This window comes from Sturnira hondurensis, unplaced genomic scaffold (genome assembly GCF_014824575.4).
Source record: "Sturnira hondurensis isolate 20B ecotype Veracruz unplaced genomic scaffold, ASM1482457v3 Scaffold0001872, whole genome shotgun sequence".
NCBI lineage: Eukaryota > Metazoa > Chordata > Mammalia > Chiroptera > Phyllostomidae > Sturnira > Sturnira hondurensis.
The window spans coordinates 13,287,612-13,310,109 of record NW_028074503.1 but is presented as its reverse complement, the minus strand read 5'-3'; the positions used below and the strand labels follow the sequence as shown (position 1 = coordinate 13,310,109).

Sequence of the window (22,498 nt, the reverse complement as noted above, 5' to 3'; positions counted from 1 at the left end):
TTACTTGATATTCAACTTTTAATCAACACTCAGGTTATTTTGTAGTACTGGAAATCAAGCAAAAAAACTGATTTAACTTAAATTTAGAGAAGTGCAGGATTAATAATATGGAGTAATAGTTGCACTTCTTTAACTCATTAAAAAATGCCAATTAAACATTTTCAGTTAAATTTTATTTTCTTAAAAAAAGCAGATCAACATTACAATCCAAGAACCTAAACTAAACACGCACTCGACAGTGAAGCACACCTTGAGTGTGGAGTGAAAACAGTTTTCAAAAAAAAAAAAAAATCAAATGTATCACCTCCAAATGCCAATAATAAATCACTTCTGCAGGCCTTTTGTTGAGTGGAATCAGAAACAAAAAACTGAAGATTTNCTTAAAAGCAGCAGATCAACATTACAATCCAAGAACCTAAACTAAACACGCACTCGACAGTGAAGCACACCTTGAGTGTGGAGTGAAAACAGTTTTCAAAAAAAAAAAAAATCAAATGTATCACCTCCAAATGCCAATAATAAATCACTTCTGCAGGCCTTTTGTTGAGTGGAATCAGAAACAAAAAACTGAAGATTTATTGCTGTAAAAACATACCTGTAGTACAGTAGTATGAATCTTGGGTATTAAGCATAATCAGTTGAATCAAGTTAAGAAGTTGAAAATCTCGTAAGAAATTCGTGTGTGTGTGAAAGTCTATAAGCCAGTCGACCCAAGAGCAACTGACACACCTAACTGTGCAGTGAGCCCAGACATTATTTAAATCTCCATTTTTGGAAGGGAATTAAAAATTACAATGCCAACAGCCCACAAACCAAATTTTAAAAAGTGTAGAAAGCAATTAAAACTACGTTCAAAGAGCCTTTTTCCCAGCTCCATTTCAGCACCCCAAGGAGAAATAAAAGGCATCCATGACTGTCACAGATGAAAGCAGGATGAATGTGGTTGGAGTAAGTTATTCTTCCCACTGAGGTATAAAATCTATTAGAAATTTGATACTATACTATAACAAACTGTACTTCTCATAGTTCTGTTTTAGTTTCCTTTAAACCCTGTTTTATATAGTTTTTAATTGTAAAAATGTTGCTTTCATGATTCTGAATCTGGTTCCAGTTCTTTTCATATATCTTTATATCAATATTTAATATACTGGCTACCAGTTCTAACCAGAAAAAATCTTAGAAATCTCTTCACTATGACAGCATGTCCAGCAGAAATTACTGATGTGCAAGCAAACCCTAAAAGGCCCGGCTTTCTGGAGCGCACATTTTGTTGACTGTTTCACTGTCCGAATACTCTTTGCAATGATTCTCGACGAAAGACTCTTTCAGTCTTGTAAACATCAGTGTGCACAGCCTCCCTACACAGCGGCCGCACGTCCTCGGAAAGGAGGGCTGGTCCACAGCTCGTGAGAAGCGGCGGGCTCCGCTGTGACGGCTGCTGCACCGGCCATCCTGCAGGAGGAAGCACTTGTCCACGTTTGCTGCTTAAGAATGTGGCAGAAATGTATGCTGAGGTAGCCCAGTCAATCCTTATTTTTTCCTTTTTTGTGTACATTTGGTCTCAGAATATTTCTGGAAGGGTGACGTTTCGAAGGAGCCACTGCTGGGACCGGCTCCCTGTGCAGTCTCTAATGCTGGGCACCTGGCTGTCGTCTTCTGTAGCTTTGTCCAGGCACTGGTTACTGTTCACATGCTGCAGGGTTAGCTTCTGAAACGGCAGGAGAGGAGTTTTAACATGAACGTGGAAAACCAAACCAAACCAAACCGTCTCAAGCCTCATTTTCGTGTGCAGTTAAATTCCTCAGCAGAAGGGGATTTTTGGTTTGTTTTGTGATATGAATTATTTAAAGAACAAGGGAGACGAGGTGTCTATGTGAAGACAACAGGAGGAGGTGTGTGGGAAGGAGAAAGGCGCTGGGGACAGTGGGCTCCACTGAACCTGCAGCACGATGGCCTAAATTCTAAGCCCATTTCTGCCATAAGCTCTGTGAGAAATTTTACTTTTTTCTGCTTTAGTTTCCTAAAAATACGATAGGATTAGTGGTTCCTAATTTAGGATCCTCAACCTATTTTCAAAGAGCTATTTCAAAATTGCTTCATTTCCCTATGATAAAGCTATTCCAATGAATTTTGTGATCCCATACCTCAAGTTCTCAGCAACTCAAGTCCTTTTGAAGACTCAAAATCACAATATTTACAAAGCTGCCCTTAATAAATGGCTAATACATGTAACTACACCTCTTGACAATTAATAGGTACATGATGAGCTGCACTGATGAATCTGATTCCTCGCCCTGGTGGGGTTCAGGACGCCAAAGCCACTGTGTAGGGACCATCATTAAGCACTATCCTGTAAGGGTGTGTATCGCTAAGGAAATGTGAAATAGGTTTATTAATGATACACATTTATTGCACTTTTTGCTTATGGCTCTATTTGAATGTAATTCATTTGTGTGGAACATTTCATTTTCATAAGGCCTTGTTTGGTACACATCTGACCTAAAAATGAAACCCAGTGATTGTATACAGTGTAATGTTCTAGCTTTCAGTCATCTACCCTATATTGTGGCTGAGGAGGAAACTGGCAAAAGGCAGTGCATGTTTGCTACCGACAACTGACTTTAGGTTCAGTATTATATATGTTAATTCTTAAAAATGCATAATAGAATCTGGATGACAGCATGGTTGTGGTTGTTTTTTACTCAGATGCTTTGTAGTTTACTTGCTGAGAGCAAGGGCTTCGCAGTCAGACACTTCTAGAGTAAATTCCAGATCTGTCACATACCAACTCCAGCCATGCGCTGTTTAACAATGGAAATACAACCCCAGAAACGCCTCACTAGGCACAACATCCTTGTGTGAGCATCACAGGGCACACTTACTTGCACGGAGCTGGATGGTACAGCCCACTGCTCCTAGGCTACCAGCCTGCACAGCGTGAAGCTGCACAAAACAGCCTGAGGTCCACTCGAGCACAAGAGAAAATGATGTGGTGGACACGAGACGTATGAGGCTGCTGCCAGCGCACACAGCATACTGTTTTAGTTTTTAAGTAGAAAGAGTAGACTCCACTATACTTCATTATTTTTAAATAATGTGCTGCACTTCTGTATCATTGGCAAGGCAGTAGCTTACACCAGCATCCCCACAAACACTGAGTCTTGTGCTGCGGTGGCTACATCACCAGCAGTAGGAATTGTCCAGCTCCATTACAGTCTGACGGGACCACCATTTTTGCGGGCTGCCGTTGATGGAAACATTATGTGGCACATGACTGTACATGCCCTGAGCAAAAAAACCTCTGTGAGCCCCGAGTTCCTCATCTATAAAATTGACAAAAATAATTAAAATTGTTATGAGGAACCCTGACTGGTGTGGCTCAGTGGGCTGGGCGTCGTCCTGCAGACTGAAAGGTCACTGGCTCAATTCCCGGTCAGAGCACATGCCTGGGTTTCAGGCCAGGTCCCCAGTCGGAGACTGCGAGACGCAACCAATCTACGTTTCTCTGGAACACTGATGTTTTCCTCCCTGTCTTTCTCCCTCCCTTACCTTCTCTCTAAAAGAAATAAATAGTTATGAGGAAAGACTGAAGACAATGCACAGAAAGTGCTGCCTAGCTCAGAGCCTGTTCTTGATACATGGCACTCACTACTGGAAAACTCGACCCCACCCAAAGCAGCCAGGAACACAACCTGGCAGGGCGGAGGGCTGCAGGTCCCCATGCACACTGCCCGCTGCCAAGGCCTTCACTTATGTGTAACACCCAAACCCTCAGACATTCCAGAGGCTCTGAGAAGCTTCTCTAAGCCTCGGCCTTTATCAGGACCACAGTCAATATTAATAAAAACTACATACAACAAAAAGTTGAGTTGTGGAGTTGGTCCTTTCTAATTTCTAAAAATATTTCACTTATTTAGATTCATTAAAATAAACTAACAAAGACATAGGCACTGCTCCACACTTGTTATTTGCTCACAATTTTAGGAAGCTAACTTCCACTGTGGAGCCCTGGCCTCTGGGGAGGGACCCTGCTCTGGCCGCTGACAGCAGGTGCAGAGCTCTGTGGCGCTCGACACCGGGGATGGTCTTCACTGACTAGTTTCTATACAGAAAAGGCTTACTTAAGGCAACTGGAAAAATATGTGACACAGCTAATTGTAACCTTTGACGAGCAGGAAAACTGTAATCATCATCATGTGGTTGCCTCACACGTGTCCCCACTGGGAACCGGCCTGCAACCCAGGTTATCATGGCAGAAAAGTGCACCTGCCCCAAATCTCTAGATTTAACTGGGTGAAAATCTGTATTTTTATTGCAGAATGACCAACTACAACTAGTCAAAACAAAAGAGTTTGGCATCATAACCTCTATGCAAAATGAAATATAAATAAGACATGTAAACATACACAAATTTAATCAAACATAGTATTATATTGTGCAAACAATCGAGTCAAGAATGCCATGTCTGCCTGAGATGTGCTGACACCATTTACATGCTCTGTGACTTCGAGTAATTAATTTTCATTCTGGGCCTCAAGAGCCATAGGTACAAAACAAAGTCCTGGATTCATTTCTAGGGTGCCTCTGAAATCAGAGACTTCATGATTTCAAGCTCGCATTACAGATTACTGACATAACTATTTTACTTTTCCAGACTGCTATGTTTTTGACTGACAGAGGCAGGATATTCTGACCTTCACAAAGCTCGCTGTCCGCGTAGCTGGGCTGTGGGACCTACACTGCAGCGTGACTTCTGCCTCCGCCCAGTTCTGTCTTCTCCCTTCCCCTTTCACAGTGTTAATCGGAGAAGACTTCTAATAAACGTCCTGAACACTAATCTTATATCAAAGTTTGTTTCTGGGAGGGCCCAGCCTGCAATACTGAAGTTTTATCTTGGGAAAAACACTTTGCAAAGTACTCCAGAGGTTTTCAAATTTTATACTCATAACTGATTCTTTCTAAATACCCTAAACCACCTCTACCTCCCTAAATCTGCAATCATTTACTTTTCAAAAGTGTGTATGTGTGTACAATTTTTAGAGAGAGGGGAAGGGAGGGAGAAAGGGTGAGAAACATGGATCGGTTGTCTCTCGCACTCCGTCAAACGGGGACCTGGCCTGCAACCCAGGCATGTGCCCTGACAGGGACTCAAACCAGCAACCTTTCAGTTTGCAGGTTGTAGCTCAATCCATTGAGCCAACCCACCAGGGCTAATCATTTATTTTCAAATAACAGTTATGATAGACTTTGTAGGTCTCTTTTAGCTTTTTAATTTTTTAAAAAAGGTTTTATTTAAGTCCCTGGTTGGTGTAGCTCAGTGGATTGAGCGCGGGCCTGTGAACCAGACATTCGTGGTTCAATTCCCAGTCAGGGCACATTCCTGGGTTGCAGGCCAGTTCCTGGCAGGGGCCAGTTCCCAGCAGGGGATGCACAAGAAGCAACCATACATTGATGTTTCTCTTCCTCTCTCCTTCCCTTCCCCTCTAAAGATAAATAAATAAAATATTAAAAAAAAGGTTTTATTTATTTTTAGAGAGAGAAGGGAGGGAGAAAGGGAGAGAAACAACAATGTGTGGTTGTGTCTCATGTGCCCCCTACTGGGGACTTGGCCTGCAAGCTGGGCCAGTGCCCTGACTAGGAATCAAATCTGTGACCCTTTGGTTCACAGGCCAGCACTCAATGCACTGAGCCACACCAGCCAGGGCACATTTTTAGGAACATATTTTGGTTGTCACAATGACAGTGGTACGCCACTGGCATTTACTGTCTGGAGCTAGGGACGAGGCATCCTGCAGCATGTGGGATCACGGTACAGTAACGGCAGTAGCGTGTACCATGGAAAACTCAGCGACAGAATAATCAGGCCATTTCCAATGGCTATTTTAACTGAGCTATTGCTATATCTAACATTATTTTTGCTGTAGTTTGACATGGTGAAGGGAAAACCGGGAATGATAAAACTTGGTATTTGCCCTCTAGGATCTAATAATCTATAGTAAAAGACTGGTATATTAAAAAACAAACAAACAAAAACTACTGAGAAGTACAGCATTAGCAGGGTCAGAGACAACTACAATTAAAGTAGCACCAAGAGCTAATCTCTCGCTGGGGTTCATGGAAATGATGTCAAAGATGGGCCCTTTAGAATGGGTAGAATTTGTTAGATAGAAGGAACTGTGTGATCTTAAATTTAAAAAAAATTTTAATTTAATTTTTATTTTATTTTAGTGAAAGGGGAATGAAGAAGAGGGAGAGAAATATAGCATGGTTACCTTCCATACACTCCCCAGTGGGGACTGAACCTGCAACACAGACATGTGCCCTGACCTGAAATCGAATAAGCAACCTTTCAGTTTGTAGGACACTCACTGCCCAACCACTGAGCCACAATGGCTGGAGCAGGAATGGAATGATCTTCAATGGAAAGTGAGAAAGTACAGGGTAAGTTCAGGAAACAATAGGTTGATGATTAAAGTAGACTAGGGTTTGTATATGACAAAATATATAGGTAGAAAAGATGGCCAGATCATAACTTCGGACATCTCCATTTAAGGGGTAAAGTTAAAAGCAGAGGGAGACAGCAGACAAAAGGAACAGAGAGAAAGCTAAGAGAAGAAACTAGCAGTAGTGCATCTAAAGCAGATGGATAAGAGGATTTAAAATATCATCAGCTCAGCAACAGTAAAAGCTATGAGAAGTTAAAGAAAAAAGAGGCCGGGATGCTCCTGGCTCTGCATCCAGGAGCTGTTTCTGTGGGATCAAGCAGATACAGGAGCCAGGGTTGGAGAATCAGAGGCTCGAGTGCTGGCCATTTGCTCGCCATCCAATGATGCAGGAGAAAAGCAGGATGGCAAGTAGAGAGTAAAGTAGGAACAGAAGTCTTTCCTTACATGAAGAACACTTGTTGCTTCTGAGCAAAGAAAGAACCAGAGAAAGACATCTTGAAGATATTCGTGCTGGTTGCAGAACCATAGGGCAAAAATACAAGTTGGGATAGGAGGCAAAGGAAAGAGGCTTACTAAAGATGCTTCGAACGACCACCTGTGAAGTACCTCTGCATGAGTGAGTACAACATACACGTGGGGAAAGAGGGAGTAGCTCCGCAGGAGAGCAAAAAGAAAAAGTTTTAGCTGTGGCTTAGTAGACTGAGAGCCGGCCTGCGAACTGGGAGGTCGTCAGTTTGATTCCCAGTCAGGGCACACGCCTGGGTTGTGGGCCAGGTCCCCATGTGGGGGCGAGCGAAAGCCAAAAGATCCATGTATCTCTTGCACATTGTAGTTTCTCTCTACCACTTTCCCCCTCCCTTCCCCTCTCTCTAAAAGTAAATAAATAAAAAAAGTTTTATTATGTCACTGAAATATCATTATGAGCAAAAAAAATTCATCAACTGAAGCTCACTTTTCACCTAAATGTTTAATTCAGTAATGAAAAATCTTAGTTTTTGCTCCATTTCTCCTATGCAACTGCAGAGGCTGAGGGCATACAGATGGAGCAGTGGCAACTTGGTCACAACAAGGACCCAAAGACTAGAGGCAAAACTCATTTAATTATTTGGGAGATTACAACAAACTTGACTCATATTGTTTTTCCCATCTGTCGACTTTTCGAATATAAGAACAATTTGATCTATATTCAAACTGCCCAAGAATTCATCTTTTTAGTGTTAAAGTGTATAATATAAATATATCCAACAACACATACAATTTTATGTATCTTATCCTGTATGTAAATGACTCCCTTACCAGGGGATCATACTCCCAAAGCTGGTTGCCTTTCAGGTGGTGGCATTTGAGCATTGTGACTGGGCCGTTAAGTTTGGAGACATCCAGACAAAGGTCGTCCGTTCTGATTTCCTTGTTGGCAGTGTAGGAGAAAACCTGAAAGACAGAAGTGCATGCACACAAGTTCTAGTGGTAACATCGGTCACGTTTTATGTGCCCATTAAACTGGGAGGGAAAAGACAAATAGTTCAAGATACACAATTTTGAACTTTATTACTGTATTGACCGCAAATAACGGACTCGGAAAAGCTACCACAAATGTTACACGGAGGGGAGGAAAAGGTTTCTCCACACAGAGTGCACTGTCAAGGGCTGCCATCTGTGAGACCAAAGAAGGCAAAGTCAGCCTCACGCACAGCAATATAAATACAGTTCTCACGAGGAGCCTTTTACAAATGTTTCATTTAGATTGAAGGCTCCTTCTCATAAAGGTCTTTATTATTTTTTCTTTAAAGGTAGGAAACTATTCCTGAGTGACCTCACAAGATAAAAAGGGCAGAAAATCCAAAAATTATCCCCTTTAAAGCTTTACTAAAATACTCACCTGATTACCTCCCATACCGTGACAGTTAAAAATTCCAACTTTCTCATTTTCTTTTCTAGCCATGTTATCCAGACACTGATTTGTTTCCACATTTCGTATCTATGGGTCAATGAACAATGGAAACATCAGGAGTTAAAGAGATTAACCAGAGAGACACATACAGGTATACACACATTAAAATCGATCTAAACTTTCCACTATTGTAAAAGAACTTAAGATGCTTGACAAGGTAAGGCCTTTGAGTTGGGGTAAAGTTTACTGTCTGGCTACCACAAATCCTGTGGTTTAGAAAGGTCTTAGTATTTATATAACTTCTGTGTTTCAGTGAAAAAATCCTTGAAAAAAATTTAAAGATTTTATTTATTTTTAGACAGAGGGGAAGAGTAGGAGAAAGAGAGGGAGAGAAACATCAATGTGTGGTTGCCTCTTGTGCGCCCCCTCCTGGGGACCTTGCCCGCAACTCTCACCTGTGCCTTGACTGGGACTCAAACTGGCGACACTGTGGTTGGTAGGCTGGCACTCAATCCACCAAGCCACCAGCCAGGGCCGAAATTCTTAATTATTTCACTTTTCCAACCTGTTCTTCTAGGTTTTGTATTTGGTTCAGTCAACTCTTTTTGCCTAATAATTTAAAGCAATTTAACAACTTCCTGTGGGCAATGTTAACCACCAAGTTAAGGGGAGTTACTTTTACTACTCTGATGACTTCTTAGGTGACACAAGGTAGATATTTTCTAATCAGAGTTTGGAGCTTGGCTTAGCTGGGAGCCTAAGCACGGTGTGGTGAAAACACCACTCTTTTGTTAGATAATCGCCAATTACATAAAAGGAATTTAATCAGTCATCAACATTAAGAATATTTTAAGCAATGCACCTTGATATTTTGTTTCCTCTGAATTATTGCAGTTTAAAAGCGTATTGTAAACTAATAGCTGAAAGTTCTAAATCTGTCCCCACGGACAGTACTGTTAGCAGCTAAGCCAAAGGGGATGCTTGACAAACCACACCTCTAATGTCATGGAAACAGAAAAGAAAATGTAACAAATTTTGTGTTAAATAAAATGGAGGGAAACCATAAATAAGCCATTTGTTTTTATAAACAAATGCACAGTCTGTATATTATTCCAACATCTTATAAGACACTAATAAGCCCATATGCATTTTTTCTTACAAAGACACAAAGACATAGGTGTGAAAGACTGTACTATGAACAGGCTGTCAGGAATAGGAACTGGGGTTTGCGCTGCAGTGAGACCCAGGTTTAAATCCAAATGACCCAAACTTTGTGAGATCAATTTCCTAACGGTAACTGGGAGATAATGCTGGCTCTATGCTGGGTTCAGATAAGGTTTTCACTTACCTACTTTGGAGTCTAGCACTCAGAGGTGAGCACGGAAATACTAATAATCTGAATTGCCACTTCATAACCTCAAACTCACTTCTTGCAATATAGGATTTTCAACTGTATAATGCTAATACTTTCTCAGTTCAATATTTTAAAATGCCCCTGCCATTCCACTCTTGACCTTGAGAATTACTATCTAAAACAAACTTTATTATCAATCCTCCAAAAGATTCTCTCTTCTCCTGATACCCTATCTCTATTCATAATCCCATCATTTGTCTAATTACTTAAGATGGAAATCTCAGGGTCCTTTCTTTTCTGGGTCCAACACATCATATCATATTCAGGAATTCATTTACCATGTAATTCACATTATCTTTTTCTGCCCATTATTTTCATTCAGAAACTTATTACCTCACAGAGTTTATGACAGGTATTATAACTGGATACAAATTTGCATACAAACATATCTTTCTGCTCTGCAGTGAGTAGTCAGTCAGAACTTGATGATCACGGCTACCTTGCTTGAAACAAGAATTCAGTGATTGTTTCCTTGTACTTATCTTTCTTTCTTTCTTTTTTGGATCTTATTAATTTATCTTTAGAGGGGAAGAGACGGAGAGATGGAGAGAAATATCAGTGTGTGGTTGCTTCTCATGTGCCCCCTGCTGGGAACTGGCCTGCAACCCAGGCATGCGCCCTGACTGGGAATCGAACTTCGATCCTTTGGTTCACAGGCCCATGCTCAATCCACTGAGCTACACCAGCCAGGGCTCCTTGTACTTTTCAAAAAAAGTATAAACTCTCCATTCCTCTTTCGCAATTTTTCCTTACAAATACAGATGGAAAGTTTGCTGAAGGAAGGTAATAAATGCACAGGAAACAGAGAGGACCCAACGTTATCCTTGGCTTCTCTTTTTCAGATGGAATGGCCTTTTGGTTAAATAGTTGATTCTCTTTTACCAAACTCAAAATTAATACAATTCTCCAAACTTCAAATGTAATAAGGTGTTCCATTACTCTGTAACTATCTTATAATAAATTAACATTGGTTATTTTGTTTCCACAATAGATGTTGCTAACTATAATAAGTAAATTACCCTTACTGTGTACTAGGTATTGTTTTGTGAGTTTTGTATCCCATCCTTGCAACTTTCCTATAAATAATTCAGAGTTGTTTTCTGACATGAGAAATCTAAGTCTCTATCCCTTGGAGTTACTGTTGATTATAAAATATTAAAAGTATAGTTTCTTCAAGGATTGGAAACCACTGCTTTCTGCCAATTGTTAGAGTGACATAAATCTTGATCAGCCAGACGTGGTCAGGGAGGCCCAGTGTAGAAGGCTGATCAGGGGCTCGTCTGTGGGCCTCTCGTGGGACCTGACAGCACTCCTCTGAAATGCAGGGGAGGACTGGGGTGATGCCCCCACACATTTGAGATGAAGTGGGAACTTCTGTCGGAGGGCAGCCATTCAGGTTTGGGTCCCTGGGTGGCTTTACCAGCAGAAGGCAGAGAGGGTTCTGTTTGGCCCCACACTAGGCCATGTCTTAGTAGCTGAAGGGGACATTTCTCCAGGCTGGCTCTGCTATCACTGGGTAGCTAGAGAAGACAGTTTTCAGAGAGTATCCCCCTTTCCCTGGTAGGAATACATGTGGTGCAATCCACCGGTGAGGGCTGTAAAATGATTTGTTGAGGATTCGAAAAACGAGAATGACTAGAGGATGAGCGTGGGAACATTCTGCCCTCTAGAATTCCAGTTCATAGGTCTGGTAGGACTTAACTTGGAAAAGTCTTTGGAGAAGGAAAGCACTAGGAACCAACATTAGGGATGGATGGAAATTACAGATGTTCAAAACTGTAATTTCAAATAGCTTTAAGGCGATGGAACCAATGACCAGCTGTCTAGTGAGGCACAGCAGGCAGAAGAGGTGGTGACGGCCACTTGCTCCAGTGTTTACACTGGGATGCAAACAGGTACTAGAGCTGGTTCTCCAACAACATCTGGCACTTAGGTCACTGGGAAAACACAGCACTTGGGAAATACAGAATGACATAAAATGTATAGGCATGTTATTAGGGAGAAGAGAAATTATAGGAAAGAATTTAAGACTGGTTAATAAAAAGACGTTCTAGTCAAATGTCTCCTTTGTTGGACTTCTTTTAAAAAAAGAGGACAAAAACAGAAACAAAGGATCACAAGTTGGGAGTGCTCCAAAGCACGGTCTAAGGGACACTGGGCTAAGGCCGGGGCTTGCGCACTCGGGAGGACTCCGCCCATCTCTCGGTGGACGTGCAGTGTGGCCGGCAGAGTGCTCAGTAGTGTCCGTGCACCACGAATTCCTTCTGGTTTATCTGTGTTCTAAGTTGTGTCTTGGCGACTCTCCCCCTTGGTTGGTAACATAGTACTTGGTGATTATCAGAAGTTGAGATTCTTACACTAAGAGATGGATTTGATGTGGAAAAAGGGTGCTTTTCCTCACTGGATATAAATGTGATCCTGATGTTCTCCTTAATGGAGCAGGAAAATAACTGCTGACAGGATGGTGCGGGAATCTGATACAGTCCATCCCTACGAAAGCTGTTTCAGGATGTACATACTATAAATTACTTGAGAGTAAAGGTGATTATGGAAGATATACAGTAGTTACTAATTTTAAAAACACTGGGTTTGACAAGCAAATATAAATGCCTCAACTTCAGGGCCTGGGCAGAGAGAACTTTGTGGACTAATGGCAAGACAGATGGACACCCCCCTGCACTGGCTATTGTGTTAGTGTCTCCAGAATTGCTCAATAGAATTTTCTAAGGTGATGGCAGTGTTTTGTATCTGTGCCATCCAATACAGTAGCCACTAGCCATACGTGGCTAGTGTGGCTGAGGAACTGAATGTGAATTTTATTTAATTAACTTAAATAACCACATGTGGCTCCTGGCTACCACACTGGATGTGTAGGACGGGGGGCTGACACATCAAAACAGGTCTCCCGCCTTCTGCGAGGGCTACTTGTTGGGGAGGAGAAACAGTGCGCAAACTGCGGGCGGGGCTGCTACCACAGACTCGGCACTCTGCGAGAGGCGCGTGCGAGCACCTGCATTTGGCTAGCACTTTCTGAAACTAGGTGATGTCCTTCCTGTCAGAAGCAGGAAGTTTCCACGTGAAGCACGGCAGTATCTCAACCATGGTGGTTGGGGAAACAGCCACACTTCCAAGGAGTCTGGAGGCAGACGGGCAGGAGTGAGAGCGGGTCTGAGGGCAGGGGGCCTGAGCCTCACTCCCGATTCTAGTGACGAGCCACAAGACCTTGGTGGGCTGGTATTCTGAGACCGTGACTCCCCACACCACCCTCTGAACAACAGTCTCTGGCCAGGTGTGGTTACATGTGCCACCAAAAGGGGGTTTTGTGATCAAATATGTTTGGGAAATGCCAGGTTTAACATATTTAAATAGGTTTCTTTACTGAAGGACTTCTCGAAGCCTTTCATGTGCTGTGACTCTTGGTATGTATGTATGGGGGCTGGTAGTATAGAAAGATATAAAAAGCATCACTTCCCAAACATTTTTTGGCCACAAAAGCCACTCCCTCCTCCCTTACTTACTCCTTGTCCTTTTAACTGAGCGAGCACCTTGAGGGACATCAGACACCAGCAATCTTTACACAGTGAATCGAAAACACTGCTGAGAAAGAACCTCCTTTTCTCATCTCTAAAACGGGTACCATCTCGGGTTTGCTCAGATCTCTCAACGAGGCCTAGCAGAAACTGCCACACAGTGGGCCCACGGTAATGGTCAGTTTCCCTTTCTTATCCACAGATCCAGCAAAGCTCCTTCTGAAGTAGCAACTTACATGCACACAACTAAACTATTATTTTTTTGACCTCGGGAGCTGAAAATAATTGTGAATTATTTCACAATTATTATCTTTCAGGAAACAGGCAAGAAATTAGAGAGTAAGTTTGTTAATTTCTGCTATAGCCTCCACCAGAATCTTGGTACCTCCATTAGGGTAGACAATGTAAGCTGTTAAAGGATTTCTGGAACCTAGTAAAATGGAATCTGCAGTCATTATTTTACTCCTTGCCATAAGGTAAATGTCTAGATATGAGAAGGAGTATGAGTATTAGTGGTTAACAGCACAAACTCTTGAGCCAGACTGCCTGTGTTCAAATCCTCTGTTTTCCATTTTGTGGCTGTTACCCAAGCCATATTGTTTATATTTACTTATGCTTCACATGGGGACAGCGCCTGTATCTCACAGTGTTAATGTGAGGGTAAACGGGGTGCGTATTTGTAAAGTATCCAGATCGGTGTTTGACATGGAGTTCACGCTCATCCAGTCTTAGAATTTTCAGATCTGCCTGGAGAAGCAACTGGTCAGTCCACAAGACTGGCTAAACCATCAAAGGTCTGTATTATTTGCTTTCTGTGGTGGTATTTTTTTAGCATATTCAGCTCCTGGATTAACAACTATTAGATACCACAATGGAACACACTTACTCAGTTCCAGGTCCTTATGGGAGTTGGGCTCAATGAAACCAGAAACTAAATCTCTATCTTTTAGTTTCCCTTTCCACTATAAAATCCTATGATTCCAGGCTTTCCTAGGCCCTTGAAGTATGACACATGATCCCTGAAAGTCTAAATGCCAGTCTATAGTGAAGGAAGGCTCACAGAGGTGGAACTATGATATCAATCTTGAGAACCACGTGGCCCAAGAAATCAGAGCCTTCATCTGCAGAGTGTGGCCTGCTACAAGCTGAAGACCAGCTGCTTACTTAAGAACAACCAGGCCACAGAGGGTTAAGTCTGTTCTTCATACAGAAAGCCAGCTGGCAGGAAGCAGGTGAAGGGCAGTTTGCCTTGGCAGTCACCTACCACGGGTTAGACAAGTGGCTCTTTGTAACATGCCTATACACTGGCCCAGTTGACAATGACTAGGTGTTGTCCAAAGTTGGGTCAGTTCAAAGGAAAAAACCACCTTTTCATTCTCTGTTCTAAAGGCAAGTTATAGAAACAACTGCTATAAATCTTCCCATGGCGCATCACCTTCTCTTGACTTTTCTCGAATGGAATGATGCTACGGCAAAGGGAACAGATGCTCGTTAATGAGGCAAGAAACTTGGCGTACCCCTCCACTTGTTTAAGGGAAAATCGCTTAAGTCACAACAATGTTCAGAGGCAGGGAATTTGCAGGCCTGGAGGCTGCTTGCCCTGGTGCAGGAGCAACACGCCATCATCCGGCTCCCTCTGTGATCCATTTGCTCCCCCATGTCCTGTTTCTAATTTACATCTTTTCCTCTTTCCCCAACCCCATCGCTGCTCCTAACCCAAACCACCTCTTCACTCTTATCTCAGGAAACCGAAGTCATTAGAGAGCTTCCTCACACTTCCACCACAAACTACCAGCTTCTTTCCCCAAATCTACCCACACTGACCTGCACTAGTCCCATTCCCTCCCCTTTACCACCACTGCCTCCCCTCTGCCTCCCAAGGGACTCCAGCAATCAGTAGCTTGCTTTTAACATATTCACATTTTCTTTTTCTGGTAATTTGCATTAGCACACAGTTTCATCACAGCAAAAATTAACAAAAAATCCTTCTTTAACCTCGTATTCTCCTCCAGCTAACTCCCATTTCTCTGGTCTTATTGTAACAAAATTTCTTCCAAGACACGTGCACTCATGCTCTCCACTGTCTTTTCTCCCTAGGTCTCTCTTAAAGCCATCTGGGATTGTGTCCCTACCACTCTGCACAGGAAGATGGAGCATACCTGTAACTTCTCCCTTGCCAGGCCAATGACCAATTCTCAGTACCACCTTACTTGACTTCTCCGAAGTGTTTAATGGTCAGTCACTTTCTCTTTCTTGAAACAAGTCTCACTTAGTCTCTAGGGTATCACTCTGCTGGTTTCTCCTACTTCAGTGGTCACTTTCTCAATCTTTCTGGCAGATTCCTTCTCATCTTCACATAGTTTCTAAATTGTGGAGTTTATTGTGGCTCGGTCCTTAGCCCTCTCCTCTTTTCCACCTGTATTCAGTCCTACTAAGGTGATCTCATGAAGTTTTGTGGGTTAAAAAACCACTTACATGGTGACAACCTCTAATGTTAGACTTCCATCCCCAACGTCTCATCCAAGCTGCAGATTTTTAAAAAAGATTTTATTTATTTATCTTTAGAGAGGGAGTGAAATATCAGTGTACGGTTGCTTCTCATGAGTCCCCTGCTGGAAACTGGCCTGCAACCCAGGCATGTGCCCTGACTGGCAATTGAACCACAATCCTTTGGTTCGCAGGCCTGTGCTCAATCCACTGAGCTACACCAGTCAGGGCCAAGCTGTAGATTTTTAAATGCAACTCACTGCCCACCCAATACCTTTACCTGGATCAAACTTAACACATCCCAGACTGCACTGTTGAGTGCCTTGGCACCTGCTCTACAGGCTTTCCCATTTCAGTCACGCCAGCTTCTCTGCGAGGTTCCCAGGCTACCTAACTCTTAATATAATCCTTGACTATTCTTTTCCTCTTCGCCTATATACCAGCTCTATTCTTGTTCTCATATAGTTTTGCTTGACACTGCAGACAATGTGATCATTTTCCAAAGAAAGTATACTAAAGTCTCTCTATGGCTTCTCATCTATTCAGAATAAAACCCAACTTCTTTACCATGGCCTATAAGCTCCATGTAATTTGACCCACACTACTTAAAGTCTTGACCTTACTGTCTACTATACCCCCTTTGGTTCACTCCATTCTGGACAACTGGTTTCTTTGCTGTTTGTGGAATGTGCCAAAGTACACTCTTGTCTTAGGGCCTTTGTACTTATGTTTCTTTGTGCCTAGAACACTCTTTTCCCCCCAAATTTACATGTCTTGCTCACTCACTCCCTTCAGATCCCTGCTCTCAGACCACATTATCTGAGAGGTCTTTTTCAATTACCCTGCATAAAGCAGCACCACTACTCACGCCCACCAGTCATTCTCTATCCCCTTTGCCCTTACAACCACCTGCCATATTTTATATAAAAAAACTATCTTCCTCCAGAGACTGTAAAACCCACAGAAGTACTGCTGTCTTCCCAGTACCTCTGACAGTACCTGTCGCATAGCAGGTACTCAAATGTTTGTTGGCTGAATGAAAGGAATGGAAAGGTGACAACCTCCTACAAAGTGAGGGGGTGGTGGTAGTAACTTTTCCTAAATGTCAGTTAGATTCAGCCCTGGGATGGGGCCTGGTTGTGGCCCTGTCCATACAGGTCATTAGTTGCTGCTATGACTTACAAAAGGAAATTTGTCAGTTTCTGTCACAGAAGGTTGTATTATTTTTCCTCTTTGGCCTCATGTGCTTTTTAAAAGTTAATTTCATCATTAAGAGTTTATAAAGACTTATTGCAACGAATTGCAGGTTGACCCAGTAAAACAAAATTCCTTTCTATAAGCAATGTACTTTCATATATTCTCTGGACCATTAAAACAAATGGTGGTCATAAGCAGCTAAAGTGATTTATAAGCCACTACTGGGTTGTGAAAGTTACTGCCTTGACCTAGTAAAAAAGAGGGACCTTGGGGAGTTACAAGAGCACGAAGAGAGAAGACCTAGAGTCTTCCCGGCCCACTGGTTTGGGGTATTAGGAGAGAGGAGACACACTGCTGCTCAGCGGGGCACAGCAGCACACGTCTTCTGCTCCAGTATCTGGGGGGGAAACAGTGAAATTACAAAAGCCTTATTTTTGAGGCTGTGGGAACAGAACAAGACGAACTATATTCTCAGAGAGGGAAGAGCCCGTGCTGGAGGAGTGCTGATACCCACCAGCTGTCTTCCTCTGCGAGGGCATTTGCTAACGGTTCAGGCTGAGGACTGGGCGTGGCCTGAAAAAGTGCCTTTTCCTGGGGAAAGAGCACAGCAGTGTTTTGGTTGTGTGAGGCTGGCAGGACAAATTAACACTAGAGGGGTCCCAGATGCAAGGCCATTTGCCCAATGGGACATCTGCTGAGTCCTAGATGGGGAGGCAGCTGGGACTGGAAAAGCAGAACAAAATTTTCCACAATCTCCTGGTACTTAGCAGACAAATTCCTGCTAGAAAGAAGACCCACACAAAAAATAACTGGTCTCCCCACTCAATAGGTGGGAGGGTCAAGTACTGCCCTCAAACAAAGTTTTGCCTTTTTGTGGAAAGCAAAATTTTCAGGGATGAGGAGCTAGAGAGCCTTCCATGCCATTACTCAAAAGCCGTGAAGGACCAGGCCCAAGAAACATACATGAGCCAGAAGTGAACTGAGGCTTTCTAAAACTGTAACCCAGGCCCACATAGTTAAATCCTTGTTATAGGTTGAACCGTGGCCCCTAAAATACAAGCATTACCCTCTGAACCCCTGGTACTTTTAGAATGGGATATGATTTGGAGACAGCGTTTATACAGAGGTAATCAAGTTAAAGCAAGGTCATCGGGATAGGCCCTAGTCCATGTGTCCTTGTGAAAAGGGAAAATCTGGAAACCAATGTGCACTCAGGAGAATGCCACATGAAGGCGAAGGCAGTGACACCAGACTGTCAGCAAGCCACCAGAAGCCAGGGAGAGCCAGAGAAACATTCTTCCTACAGCTCTCAGAATGAACCAAGCCTGCCCATTACCTTGATCTCAGATTTCCAGCCTCCAGTCTTATTGTGAGACAATAAATTTCTGTTGTGTAAGCCACTCAGTTTGTGGTATTTTACTATGGCAGCCCTGGGAAACCAGTGTAGTCCTCGACTTGATCAGATCCCTGAGCTAAAGAGAAGGAAGGACCTATTTGGATTTTCTATAGACAGAGCACAGTCTTGGCTGGGAAGTAGAACGGGTGGCTAGCCCATTCCTAGACTGACAGTCTAGGAATAATGTGGGATACAGCACAAGGCGTGGTTTCTCGTGACCATCCTGGTAATTAGACCAGAAGGTGAGAAGGTAAGTCTCTCTACGCCATGGGGCCATGGGCACCCATTAAGATGCAAAGGCCAAACTCCAAAGCACAACTAACTGTGTTAACTAATCATAAGCATTAATTCTCACATTATTTCAGGTTTCAAGAAAATTGGCTGCTGCATTCTAAAAGCAATTACTAAAGGCATCATCAGAAACAAACCTGCTTACCAATGTTTTCCATCTTCCTTACCCAAACTGAGATTTAGAACTAAGGGGAAAAAATGAGTGCTGAAAGTATAATTAATTATAAATGGTCTTGCAAGTTTCCTTGCCAGGTTTTTACCATTTATCTTTACTTTGAGGTTCTTCAAGCTTTGATTCAGGTTAATTAACACTAGGACATTAGCTACAGGAGTGTATGGTTTCAAACAAATGGGTCTGTTAAAATAAGTCTGTGGAAGACACTAATATATTGTAACAAGAGTCCACTATGAAAGGCTAGGGGTAGAGTACTCTTACTTAAACAAAATCTAACATGATAAAAAGTTGATGAGGTTTTAAGTTATGAGGTAGACTGTGTCAACTAACAGGAATTTCCCCCCACTTGTGGTTATGTCATTTTAATATGAAGAGAGTCAGTCCCTTAATGGGAAGTTTCACCTCTACTGATTTTGATGTACAAGTGAGAGTGTAAAAGTCACACAGAATGCATTTTCACTTACCTCTCCCAAAGAGAAATAGTGACGCGGAATCTGAGAGTCGGGGTAAATATTCTCCAGGTACCAAGAGAAAGGTCTGCACTGGAGTCTGTGTCTTAGACCAACTCTTGATGCTATATCTCCATAATCTACCTTTGTAACCCCTGTTAAAAGAAATGAATGGGTGGCAATATTAATCTTCTATTGGGTAATACATTTCTACTTATACATCTCTAAGCAAGAGGAACGGGAAAAGTGGCACCATTTTGGTGATGTGTGACTATGTAAGTGATATACCATAAATGCACTTCCCAAAGCATAAAACAAGAAAATATAGTAGTGTATGTTTTTCAAAGAAAAATTCGTATGAGAATGATATACACTCTAACAATATAAATATAAATTAGAAGGGACCAGAGAACTTTAATATGTTAAGGCAACAACAAAGACCACGATTTATTTTACCCAGTTATTAAACAAGTTAACTAGAACAATTGTTTCTAGTCAGGTCTCTCTCACACCACTCATGGAATTGTGCACCCTGACAGTCTTGTGACAATTAAACACTGAGCATGGGATGATAAACACTATAAGGCAGACTTACAGCCGACGACACTTATTCCCACAAAACCCCTGAAGAGCAGGGCACAGTTCCCTTAGGGCAGTCCCTTGAGGCATACCACATGGGTCTGAACTGGCCTCGAGGTACTCAGCAATCTCACATCAATGGTAAGTGTTTCAGTTAGGTTAATACACACACACACAAAACACCTGGACTAACAGTAATTTCTACAATACCAGTCTGGATAATTTATTGTCATTGCTAATAGTGCATTATACCAGGCATTCTGCTAAGAGCTTTTTATACTGTGTGTCCATTTATTTCTTACAATGTCTTAAGATGCAGGTAAGTGTTTCACCTTTGCTCAAAGCTTCTTTCTTCCTCCTCTTATGTCTCCTCAGAAGGCATCAGAATCAGGGACAAGAAAATCAGTCTTGTACTTCTAACCCAAAATAATGCTAACCTGGAGAAATTATATAGAAGAAGTTCTTGAATTCATCCATCCACACTTCTGCAAGTCGTCTGTTATTTTTATTAATAATCTGCCCTGTGCCTCCTGGGAATGTGTAGGGTGTAGCTTTCCGAAACACATGTCCCACATGGGAGCAAGTAACAATCTCCAAAGTTCCTCCACACTGCCAAATCTGAGAATAACAAAGGAGACTAGTTTTAAACAATGGACAAAAAGAAATCTGCTCACGTTTACTGAGTTTCACAGTTGGGGGTTCACAAAAGCAAGGGCACACAGTAGAGCTCCTGTTATACAGTCATAAAACCAGTGCTGCCTCAGGAGCAAACCTTTCTCTAATTTTGGTTCTGATTAAACCAGAAGTTGAAGGTGAAATTAAAAAAACACAGGTTGAAGGCTTAGTACAGAAAAGACGTAAGGTCCAGAAGCAGTATTTTCCTAACCGCAGACCGTGACTCATAAAAAGATCACAAACTCAAATTTGATGAATTGCAACCAGTACTTGCTAACAGAGACATACTGTTTCATGAAACGTTTATGTTTTGTGTATTATGTGTATATAATGAATAATGTGTTCATTAACATGGTTCATGGTCCAAAATCTCTGACCCTGGAGTGAGTCTTCAGCCGGAGCCCTACCTGCTCCCCCTCCTGCACACGGTGCCTGCACATCACACAGGGGCTGGGCCTCTCACGAGTTCTTCCGTGAGGCCGTGACAGCACACTCTGCCGTCTTTGCACGCACAGAAACGAAACGGGGAGAGAAGGCAGAGCAAGTACGGTTTCCCACCTTCACCTAAGGAAAGTATCTTTTTGTTCCTTTCAAAATGCATTTTTCCGTAAGTTAAAAATCTACCAACTGCTTACAATGAAACACTTTGAAAAGTTTTGATTTCATTAAATATTCAGTATTTTCCCAGGATCATAAAATGATAAAGCTGGACAGGACCTCCAAGATGACCCAGAGCCCACACCTCTCCTTTTGTAAGAGGGTGGAGATGCCCACTGGGAGCACGGTGAGCTGGCTGGTTTGGACCACAGTGCAGGTCACTGTGGTTTCCGCTGGAAGATGTGTGTCTAAAACTATTTCAGGAATACATGATCTCATTTAAATATGTTGATTATCTTTAGAGCTTGAATTACTTCCTTGAAAATAACAGAAATAAAAAACAAATAGGGAATCTTGTAGAAGTTTTATAGGTAGACTATTAAGATAACTAAATTTATTTGCTTCAAATAGTGTATAATGAAGCCTTAATAGTATCCCCCACCTTTTTATGGACTGGAGGTCCTGAATTCTGGTTAAACTCATTTTTTAAAAAATTTAGAGAACAACATGAACAATTAAAGCACATCCATACTTGAGAACAGACGGCTGCTTTTTTCAAAGGGAACTTACCCTAAAGGAAATTTCTAGGTTTTCTCCTCCCCAAATATCCATTCCAGCATCATAGGTTCCAATTTCTTGAAAGTAATCTCTGTCTATTGAAAAAAGGCCTCCTGCCATTGTAGGTGTTCTGAAATCCAATCATAATACTCTACTGTTAATTGTAACAATTTAAAATTTACAATCAGTTATTGTTTTTAAAAGTCATTTTGTAACTGTTAACAACTACAGAATAAAGGCTTATTCTCACTCTTCAGCAACCGTCGCAGCCCTCCGGGGCTTCCTGTGTTACCACGTTACGTCAGTAGGTTCGGACACGACCTGCGCCCTGGCCCTGCTGTCACAGCTTCTGCCTGGACACCCTCTCCAGTCCCAAGAGCTCTTCCTCTCCTCAGTAGCTTTCTCGGTCCTCAGGCCCTGACTGCGCACCCCCCCTGAAACTCCTCTCCAGCCGAGAGTGTGCCTACTCCACAGTTCCTAACAACCACGAAGGCAGCTGACAATGCCCACCGGTGACACTCATGTTAGCAACCCTAACACCCCAGGTTTTAAATCATGGCGAGTATTCAAAGAAATAAGATTAACTAGGGTAAAAACAATGTGGCCCTTTCCCTAAACATAGCAGGAACTTTTAAGGAAAGAAGGGGATGGAGTACAGAATACAATCTATACATCCTTCTAAGGCAGTGATTTTCAATCACAAGAGGTACACTGGTGTGCCATAAAAATTTTTAAAACATGTAATACCTGACTATTTAGTCAGGGACACTGGCCCCTTCCCCCTTAGATTGTCAAATTTAACAAAAACAAAAA

The 22,498-nt window shown here is 42.3% G+C and overlaps 1 protein-coding gene across 3 annotated transcripts in view; it reads right to left on the bottom strand.

Moving 5' to 3' along the window:
• Nucleotides 1-1,533: 1,533 nt before the first annotated feature.
• The window catches only part of GALNT1 (polypeptide N-acetylgalactosaminyltransferase 1), a 125,768-nt gene continuing 104,803 nt past the window's right edge, over nt 1,534-22,498 (bottom strand). For all 3 annotated transcript variants that reach the window (XM_037033005.1, XM_037032995.1, XM_037032985.1), the window contains 6 exons: nt 21,698-21,815; nt 20,293-20,473; nt 19,292-19,431; nt 8,326-8,424; nt 7,743-7,877; nt 1,534-1,708 (listed from right to left, as the gene is read on the bottom strand). In XM_037033005.1, the coding sequence (XP_036888900.1) occupies nt 1,562-1,708; nt 7,743-7,877; nt 8,326-8,424; nt 19,292-19,431; nt 20,293-20,473; nt 21,698-21,815 (820 nt within the window). In that variant the 3' untranslated portion in view covers nt 1,534-1,561. The remainder of the gene's footprint in view (nt 1,709-7,742; nt 7,878-8,325; nt 8,425-19,291; nt 19,432-20,292; nt 20,474-21,697; nt 21,816-22,498) is intronic.